The following is a 10,900-nucleotide window of genomic DNA, read 5'->3' on the forward strand; positions in this document are numbered from 1 at the left end:
CAGACCTGAAACAAGAACAGAAGATGCTGGAAAAGCTCACCAGATCTGGCAGAATCCAGAAGGAGTGAAAGCTGAATTTTGAGTCAGTTTGGTTCTTAATGTTAACTCTACTTTCTCTCCTTATGATGCTGCCCTACCTGCTGGAGTTTTCCAGCATCCTCTTTTTTTCAGATTCCAGCATCCACAATATTTTATTCATTTCAGAACTGATTCCATGTTAGCAGCAATTCCAATGCTGTCTATTTGCAACACAAATGAAATGATCGATGAAGACTGAAAGTGTCTCAGATGGTGATATACACAACAAACCCATAAACTAATTGTGAGGGGAAAAGAAGGGGTCTAGAAAGCAGCAGTCTCTTAATGCTATACAGGAGGAATGGGGCCTGATTGTTTAGATATCAGATTGACACAACACTCTCTCTCTCTCTCTCTATACCACACACACACAAACACTTGCAGGCAAAAATGGGGATACTGTCTGGTCAAATGGACAATATTCTACTTCACATGAACCCCACAAATACTGGGGTTAGGGGCCATAATGTTACAGAAAGTCAATTCAACATTATTTTATAGGAATACGAGCAGTTTTGCCTATCCTAGTCCACCCCTTCCATTGAACCTTTAATTCATATTGAACAATGTCTGGAACAGAAGCAACAAAAACCTGGATGATCAACCCCTGTGGGAAATAATTTAAAATATGGTTAACATCTGGGGGTAATTACACCTTCTACTTTCTTTATGGCAATAGAGATTATGCTAATTCTTCTTATACTGATGGGCTGATTGAAAGTCAGGCTGCTTAGCAGATTAGATGGAAAAATGGCTACAAACATCCTGTTAGTCCAATCGTCTGATATCTGTTTTGTTTTACCTTCCGAGTTGGCCATAAACTCCCGGTAAATCTAACCCTCTATTTCTATTTTGTAGCCGTATTTGCCCCCAGTCTGTTGCCTGGTTCTTCGCTCCACACAGTCCAATCTTGTTCATCTTTTTGATCATACATATTATTCTGGATAACCAGTTGGTTACAAAGCAGAGAGTAGAGATTAAGAGCAGCTACTCAGTCTGATAAAAGATGGAAAGTGGAATTCTACAGAGAAGAATGCTGGGATTACTGTTAACCAAAATTTACATCAATCATTTCAACTCAGAAATCAAAACTCCAAGCTTAGAATTTGGTAGCAGAATGACAGTAACTCAGATAAGAAGTTCCAAGACATGGCTCATTAAATCATTAACTCAATAAGGGTAAAGTTGCCATAGGGCCAGATGTTTTTGGATGCATTCCCCTTTGAGGGAGAGAGCTGAGGTTCGAAAAGGACAATGACACAAGGACTGATGAAAGAGCTTATTTATGAATTAGTTGATGCCCAAATTTGGAGACACAGCTAATACTGAGGAAAACTACAACAGAAACCTAGTACCTAAAATGAACACATCAATAAACAGGGAATTCCTGGAAACTTGTTGCAGATCCTTCATCTGAAGATCAAATGACTTGTATGATTGTTCCAGCCGCCAAAAAAGATTTTGTGAATTCATCCATGTGTTATTTTAATACAGACTTTAAACTATTTCATTCTAACCACATTTTCTTATAGTTGATGTTGGTTTGAAGTGTTATGCTCAGGACTGTCACAAAACCACATTCAAAACTTCACAGGAGAATCACTTTGGTCTTTTAAAACTGAAAACTGAATGCTGCCATTTCAGTTTTATTCAGGAGGGAGCACAGTTTTACACCAGTCTCTGATTTAACAGAGCATTTCCAGTCTGCTTGCCTCATACAATCACAGTTATAAAGGACTTTTGTTCTGTGCCTAGGTACTTTGAAACACAATGGTTATGGAATAGAAATCAAAGGGCTAGAGCTACAGGGAATTTGTATTTGTTCATCCATTTTTTCTGTGGCCTTGAATTTCGCACAGAAAAGTCACCTTTAGACAACACATACTGCACAGAAGCACCTGAAGATTAATGCAAATGTGAGTTTTGCTGTCAGTGAAGCGTGATGAGAAAGGCCAAAGTGCCACTTGTTCTTTTTAGCATTACACTGAAGGACTGCATCCAGTTTGAAGTTATGTTCCTGCTGAATGATCTTCTCCTGAGATTGTCCTTTCTGAGCTCCAGCCAGATGATGTTAAATGTTTAGGTGGGAAAGATAAAAATCCACAACAATGATTTAACATAAAGCTTAACATCCAGTCTATTAAATAGCAGCCCATTTATAAAGTTTATTAATATCTGCAGAAACCTCAGATTGAAAAATTTTAATCCTGAACATAATAAGAACATAATAAGAACATAATAAGAAATAGGAGCAGGAGTAGGCCATCTAGCCCTTCGAGCCTGCCCCGCCATTCAATAAGATCATGGCTGATCTGTCGTGGCTCAGTTCCACTTTCCCACCCTCTCCCCATAACCCTTAATCCCTTCTCTTATCAAAAACCCATCAACCCGCTTCTTAAAAATATTTAGCGAGGCAGCCTCCACCACTTCAACGGGCAGAGAATTCCAGAGATTCACCACCCTTTGAGTGAAGAAGTTCCTCCTCAACTCCGTTCTAAACCGCCTCCCCTTTATCTTGAGGCTGTGCCCCCTAGTCCTACTGTCTTTTTTGAGCGGGAAGAGTCTCTCCACCTCTATCCTATCCATCCCATTCATCATCTTATACGTCTCAATGAGATCTCCCCTCATTCTTCTAAACTCTAACGAGTACAAGCCTAGTTTATTCAGCCTCTCCTCATAGCTCAATCCCCTCAACTCCGGTATCAGCCTAGTAAACCTCCTCTGCACTCCCTCCAGGGCCAAAATATCCTTGCGCAGGTGCGGCGCCCAAAACTGCACACAGTACTCCAGCTGCGGCCTCACCAATGCCCTATACAGCTGCAGCAAGACCTCCCTACTTTTATATTCAATCCCCCTCGCTATGAAGGCCAGCATCCCATTCGCCTTCCTGACCACCTGCTGCACCTGCAAGCTGGGTTTTTGCGATTCATGCACAAGGACCCCGAGGTCCCTCTGCACCGTCGCCTGCTGCAGTTTTTCGCCACGTAAGTAATAGTCCTTCCTACCATTCTTCCTACCAAAGTGGACCACCTCACACTTGCCAACATTAAATTCCATTTGCCATTTCCTGGCCCATTCGCCCAGCCTATCTAGATCCTTCTGCAGACTCTCCACACCCTCCGCACAATTTGCCGTTCCCCCAATCTTAACAGCAGCAATAGGTATTAATCCATTTCCTGGCCTTTAACTGTACCGATTCAAGCGTTATTTCATTGCTACCGTATAGATTACAATACAAAAACAGCCATTCAGTCCCATCCCTATCTGTTGTTGACATTTTGTGTTCACCTGTTGGGATTTCAACAGTAATGTTTTAATCCATGATTTTTCACATCAGTGAATAAATCACATCACTGACGACAAGAGTCCTGTAACTACACAGCACCAGGTTCTACTCTGAGTATGTGCAGTACAAGTTGGTGGATGCGGAACATGTTGATCAGGAGATTACATTGAATTAGAGAGAATATTAGAATTCAGCAACAGATCATTTAGTTCAACTCGTGCTCGTGTTTATATTTCACATGAGACATGTTCCATTCCATCTACCTTATCTTGGCCTTTCTGCTTACCTTTTTAATGTGTTCTTATCTCCTCATTAGATTCTTAGTAAACTAATGTGTGCTATTCACTCAACCATTTGCTGCAGCCGTTCTGGTGACTCTCAGAATAAATAAATACCTACTTATTTCCCCATTGGATTTATTGTTTGCAATCATACCATCTGAGCTTTTGATTCTCTGACAAGTGGAAGCATATGCTCCATATTTACCCTACACATTAATAATAAGAGAAATCCATTAAAAAAAGACTCAAGCCACACTCCAACCTGTTAAAGTAACTCAAGCTCTCAATTCTGATATCATCCACACAAATCCTTTTCGCACTTTCACACTGTCTCCTTTGCCCTATTTTGTTAGAGACCAGAGCTAAACAAATTGTATCACTTCAGTATTTCTGAATTCTTATTAACTTTCTTATTGTTTGTACTTTTCCTACCAAAGGATACCATCACATATGGGGGCCAGACATACCATATTCTTGTATTTAAAAGTATATTTATGATCTGTAGCCCTAATTTATGGCATATATTGAATACAAATGTCAACATCTATCACGGTGGAATTGCAATCTGGGTTTCTAGATGATTATGCAAATGATAATACCACTACATCACTGTCTCCCCAGTGCATCATTTATTAGTTAGATATACATTACAATTGTGTCTTCAGCTGCAAATTATGATAATACTTATTCCCAAGTCCAGATCACTAATGTAAATAATGAATAATAGGGGTACAAACGATGATCCTTGTAGACCATCATATTGGATATTTTTCCGACTGAAATTGGGGAGGGACAGTGATTGCATCGGAGATGAAAGCCAATTTATTCGATTTTATACATAATTCAAGTGCTTATGTTTTGGCCCGATTTTGAATGGAATGCCAATCACATTCACACAATCAATGGTGGATTATTTACCCAGAACACCAGGAGCTACAGAAAGTCCTCTAGCAATGACTATCGGACACCAATGCGCATGTGCGGACACAGTGCGTGCTCTGAGCATGCTCAGTGTCAGTGATGTCGAAAAGCTGGAAGAGAGCGGACGGTCTGAGAGGCGGGAGCGAATTGTGAGCCCAGGGTAGGGATGGAAACATCTGATGTCCTGAAAACTTTACAAACTTTTAGTGTAAACTTGATGCCCCTAATAATAGGCCATGAGCCTCGCATCTACCCCGTGGTGAAAACTCCCGGGTAGCGGACTCGATATCCGCCATTTTGCGGGTGGGAACCAGGGAGGCGGGGCTTTCTTCTCACTGACAGGCCGGGTTACCCAGGCAACTGGCCACCATCTTGGGAGAGGAAGGCTCGGCTTATTCAATGAGTGGGACACATGGGTGGCCATCTTGGTGAGAGAGGGGGGAGTGGGCGGGGTTTCAGAATCCTAGTGTATCTCTGGAATTTTGGATGATGTGAACCAGTGAATCCAGTCTGTCTTGCAGCTCCCTCTGGAAATCGTAGGATGGAAGGTCAGCGGCTCCAGAGGATTTGTTCCAACTTAGCTCTTTAATTTCTCTAACATTGTATCTTTACTCGTCCTGACTTATTTAAGTCCCTCATTCTTGCCGGACCAATTTAGTCTGTATAAATGATACCCTCTTTGAAAGGGCCTATAAAAATTACTCTCCTCCCCATTTCATTTTTTTTAACCAAACTAATCCTCCTTGATTTTCTGGGCTAAGATCCTTTCTGTCTTTATCCAGTATAGTCAGGGCCATACCCTCATTGTTTTCCATGCTGCCTGTCTTTTCAAAAAACTAAACATCTTGCAATATGTAGTTCTTAACTTTGGTCACTGTAACTACATCTCCACAATAATTATTTGATCAAACAGTTTCATTTCTTTCTGTGTTTTGTTTAATCTTGTTTCTTGTGACTACTTCATTCATTTAGATTTGATTTTGATTTGATTTATTATTGTCACATGTATTAGTATATAGTGAAAAGTATTGTTTCTGGATAAGTAAAGATCTGGGGCCTTTAGCTGTGATATTTTTCTAATTATCCCTGATATCACATTTGTCCTAATGCTTTGTTACTCTCACTGTCTCTTTCTAATCCACTCTGCTTATTTTTACCCATAGTGCTCTCGAACTTTGATTCTCTTGCTGCTTTTCTGAATCCTCCCATCCCTCCTTTAAGAACATAAGAAATAGGAGCAGGAGTAGGCCAACTAGCCCTTCGAGCCTGCCCCGCCATTCAATAAGATCTGTCTTGGCTCAGTTCCACATTCCCGCCCTCTTGCCATAACCCTTAATCCCCTCTCTTATCAAAAACCCATCAACCCGCGTCTTAAAAATATTTAGCGAGGTAGCCTCCACCACTTCAACGGGCAGAGAATTCCAGAGATTCACCACCCTTTGAGTGAAGAAGTTCCTCCTCAACTCCGTTCTAAACCGCCCCCCCTTTATCTTGAGGCTGTGCCCCCTAGTCCTACTATCCTTTCTGAGCGGGAAGAGTCTCTCCACCTCTATCCTATCCATCCCATTCATCATCTTATACGTCTCAATGAGATCTCCCCTCATTCTTCTGTACTCTAACGAGTACAAGCCTAGTTTATTCAGCCTCTCCTCATAGCTCAACCCCCTCAACTCCGGCATCAGCCTAGTAAACCTCCTCTGCACTCCCTCCAAGGCCAAAATATCCTTGCGTAAGTACGGCGCCCAAAACTGCACACAGTACTCCAGCTGCGGCCTCATCAATGCCCTATACAGCCGCAGCAAGACCTCCCTACTTTTATATTCAATCCCCCTCGTGATGAAGGCCAGCATCCCATTCGCCTTCCTGACCACCTGCTGCACCTGCAAGCTGGGTTTTTGCGACTCATGCACAAGGACCCCGAGGTCCCTCTGCACCGTCGCCTGCTGCAGTTTTTCTCCACGTAAGTAATAATCCTTCCTACCATTATTCCTACCAAAGTGGACCACCTCGCACTTGCCAACATTAAATTCCATCTGCCGTTTCCTGGCCCATTCGCCCAGCCTATCTAGATCCTTCTGTAGACTCTCACCACCCTCCGCACAATTTGCCTTTCCACCAATTTTGGTGTCATCAGCAAATTTCGACACGCTACACTCGGTTCCCTCCTCCAGATCATCTATATAAATGGTAAATAGCTGAGGCCCCAGCACCGACCCCTAGGGCACTCCACTAGTCACTATCCGCCAATCCGAATAGCACCCATTGACCCCCACTCTCTGCCTCCTATTTGACAACCAATCCTCTATCCACGCTAACACCCTACCCCCAACTCCATGTCCCCTGACCTTCTGCAATAACCTCTTGTGAGGTACCTTGTCAAACGCCTTCTGAAAATCAAGAAAGACCACATCCACCGGCTCTCCTCTATCCACCGCCCTAGACACATCCTCATAGAACTCCAGTAAATTTGTCAGACACGACTTCCCTTTAACGAAACCGTGCTGCGTCTGCTCTATCAAGCAGTTCCCCTCAAGATGCCTCGCTATTTCCTCCTTGATGACGGATTCTAACATTTTACCTACAACAGACGCAACAGGTTATAAACTGCTTCATCCACTCCCAGGCTGACAATGATATTTGCACTTGAGGACACCATGGACTGTGCATGTATTCAGTGTGAGAGGTTGATCTTCCTGTATAAATACTTGAAGTGATGCTCCTCACCATCTGGTCACATTTCAGCTGCAGAGACCTAATTCTTGGCTGTCAATTGAACGAAGGTTGAGGTTAAGTTAGGTGTTCATCTCCTGACCCCAGTTCATAGGTCTGCTTAAAAAAAAAGAATTGGTAGATCTAGTTATAGGTGGAAGCCTTGGCAGAGGTAGGAGAACTTTTCCAGTTGCTGCCTGTTGTTAGTGTCTGTGTTTGGAAGGTTCTGGAGTGGAACATGTGCCCAGTATAGTTGATATGTTCCATGACCATTGGACACCTCACTGTGCAGAGTGTCTCATGGACACCAGGAATCACATTTGGATTGAAGTTCCCTTTGCTTCTGTTTGGAATTTGTTTCTGAGTTTTGATCCTTTTTGTTTGTTTGAACTACATGTTTGGGAAAATGAGGGGAATAATGTTGAATAGAAACTAAAATTGTCTGTTCTGAATTTTGACCCTATTCTGACAATGATAACTTCTGTGAACGTTCCTTCCAGGTTCTTAGAATGAGAGGAGTTCCAAATCAGAAACTAAAACCTAAAGCACATCAAGATCTGTCAGAATATCTCAGTTCATCATAACCTGAAAAGCATTGGTTTGCGAGTGCAGAAGGAGAATGTTTTGACTGTTCTGTCAAAGGAAAGTTTTGCAACATCAGTGTGACTGTAAAGCCCTGAGATAAACACACTTCAGAGACTTTTCCAGTGCAGTGACACTGGAAACAGCTTTAACCTGACGCCAATCATAGCCAGAAGAAACCGTATACGTGGATAAGGATTCAAGTGATCGTCCATCCTGGAGAGACACAAGGACACCCACACCATGGAAAAACCATGGAAATGTTGGGACTGTGGGAAGGGATTCAGATCCCCATCCTGGCTGAAAATTCATCGACATGTTCACACTGGGGAGAAACCATTCACCTGCTCTGTGTGTGGTAAAGGATTTGCTCAGTCATTTAACCTAGTGTCACATCAGCAAGTTCACAGCGAGGACAGACCTTTTAAATGTTCTGTTTGTGAGAAAAGCTTTAAGAGCAATGTGGGTTTAATTCAACATCAGCAAGTTCACAGTGAGGAGAGACCTTTTCAGTGTTCTGTTTGTAGGGAGAGTTTTAAGAGTTCTGGGGGTTTAACTCAACACCAACAAGTTCACACTGAGGAGAGACCTTTTAAATGTTCTGTCTGTAGACAGTGTTTTAAGAATTCTGGGGGTTTAATTCAACACCAACAAGTTCACTCTGAGGAAAGACCTTTCAAATGCATTCTCTGTGGGAAGTGTTTTAAGCGCAATGAGGGTTTAGTTCAACACCAACAAGTTCACAATGAAGAGAGACCATTCAGTTGCTCTCAGTGTGAAAAGTGTTTTAAGAGCAGTGAGGGCTTAATTCAACATCAACAAGTTCACTCTGAGGAGAGGCCTTTTAAATGCTCTCTCTGTGGGAACTGTTTTAAGAGCAATGAGGGCTTAATTCAACATCAACAAGTTCACTCTGAGGAGAGACCTTTTAAATGCTCTCTCTGTGCAAAGTGTTTTAAGAGTTGTGAGGGTTTAATTCAACACCAACAAGTTCACAATGAAGAGAGACCATTCAGTTGTTCTCAGTGTGAGAAGAAGTTCAGACAGTTATCTCACCTCACTGATCATCTACGTTTTCACACTGGGGAGAGGCCCTTCACTTGCCCTGTGTGTGGGAAGGGATTCACTTGTGCTTCCCACCTCACAGAACATGAGCGTGTTCACACTGGGGAGAGGCCCTTCACCTGCTCCATGTGTGGGAAAGGATTCACTTGTGCTTCCCACCTCACTGAACACAAGCGTGTTCACACTGGGGAGAGGCCCTTCACTTGCCCTGTATGTGGAAGGGGATTTACTTGTGCCTTCCACCTCACTGAACATCTACGTGTTCACACTGGGGAGAGACCCTTCATTTGTTCCATGTGTGGGAATGGATTCACCTGTGCTTCGCACCTCACTGAACATCTACGTGTTCACAGTGGGGAGATCATTCACATGCTCTCAGTGTGGCAGGAGGTTCAAGCAGTATTCCACCCTCACTGAATATAAGCGTGTTCCCACTGGACAGAATCCATTCTCCTGCTTCATTTGTGGGAAGGGATTCATATGCTTATCTATCTCAGAAGACACAAAACAGTTCACTCTGATGAGAAACCAAGTAAATGTTCAAACTGTAGGAAGAGATTTACAACCAGAAGTGAACTGATGAAACACCAGTGTATTCACACTGGGGAGAAGCCACTCTCTGGGTTTGTGTGTGGAAAGGATTCATTCAGTCATTACAGCTCAGTAAACATCAATTTGTTCACACTGATAAAAGACAGTTTAAATCCTGGGAAGCGATTGAAAAACACAGGAAATCTGCTGAGACACAAACCAACTCATACTCGGGAGAGGTTATCAACATCCTGGGGATTACCATTGGCCAGAGACTGAACTGGACTAGCCATATGAAAACTATGTCAATAACATGTTACGATTTGGTGTTACTATTAGATGGGAAGGAAACTCTGGTTAAGAAGATCGTAACTTTTACTTTTTTAGAAAATGTGGAGGAACAGAGTAAAAGGATTGCTAATTTGTTTTTAACAAGAAAAAAACATTTATTAAACATGAAAAGTTTTATTATGATACAATATTCCTTTACTCCATTAGTTTTGTAAATGCATACAGTTTTGAAAACTAGCACCCCACTCTGAAGTCAAATTTTCAATATCACTTAACTGATCTTCTGTGGATTTCTTCTCAAAATCCTCCAGGATGATTGTCACATGAGTGTTTCCAAACTCTGCTACCCAAAAGACACGCTTTAAAATCTTCTTTCAAACAATGATTTTGCATAGCTGTTTTTATTAAGAATCTGCTCCAGGTTTTCCACTTCCTTTCAGGCTTCCTTTGTCTCAAATGCCTTCTTCGCAACTGAGATCCAGCCATGGATTTCCAAAATTATTTCAACTGATAGAACATAGAACACTACAGCACAAACAGGCCCTTCGGCCCACGAGTTGCGCCGATCACATCAACACCTACCAACCTACAGACCTATCTATAACCCTCAATCTCATTAAACCCCATATACTCATCCAGAAGTCTTTTAAAAGACCCCAGCGAGTTCGCCTCCACCACCACTGACGGCAGCTGATTCCATTCACTCACCACCCTCTGAGTGAAAAACTTACCCCTAACATCACTTCTGAACTTCCCTCCCTGCACCTTAAATCTGTGTCCTCTCGTAGCAACCATTTCAACCCGGGGAAATAGCCTCTGAGAGTCCACCCTATCTATTCCTCTCAACATTTTGTAAACTTCTATCAGGTCGCCTCTCAACCTTCGTCTCTCCAGGGAAAAGAGTCCCAGCTCCCTCAACCTAACTTCATAAGGCATGCTCCACAGGATGTAGTAAAATCTCAAAAATCATAGAATCACTTCTGATATCTTGCTGGCTTTTCACTAGCCAACTCTGGTTCTAGTTTCTCTTTGTGCCTTCAACTGAGATTTCTTGGAAACTTCCCACCATTTTTCTAATTTCCTTTAATGGTTGTCCTTTATATTTCTGGCTGTCTTAACAATTGGCCATTGTATGGATTTTCAACTAGCAATGCTG

The 10,900-nt window shown here is 42.3% G+C and overlaps 1 protein-coding gene across 1 annotated transcript; it reads left to right on the top strand.

Moving 5' to 3' along the window:
- The first annotated feature begins 4,658 nt into the window (after nucleotides 1-4,658).
- Nucleotides 4,659-9,934, top strand: LOC145351611 (uncharacterized). The gene is made up of 2 exons (XM_080201189.1): nucleotides 4,659-4,726; nucleotides 7,776-9,934. Exon 2 carries the CDS (start codon nucleotides 8,101-8,103, stop codon nucleotides 9,337-9,339), a length of 1,239 nt encoding a protein of 412 aa, XP_080057315.1. The 5' UTR covers nucleotides 4,659-4,726; nucleotides 7,776-8,100; the 3' UTR covers nucleotides 9,340-9,934.
- The last annotated feature ends 966 nt before the right edge of the window (nucleotides 9,935-10,900 follow it).

This window comes from Carcharhinus amblyrhynchos, chromosome 13, assembly GCF_965287045.1.
Source record: "Carcharhinus amblyrhynchos chromosome 13, sCarAmb.v2.hapA, whole genome shotgun sequence".
Classification (NCBI taxonomy): domain Eukaryota; kingdom Metazoa; phylum Chordata; class Chondrichthyes; order Carcharhiniformes; family Carcharhinidae; genus Carcharhinus; species Carcharhinus amblyrhynchos.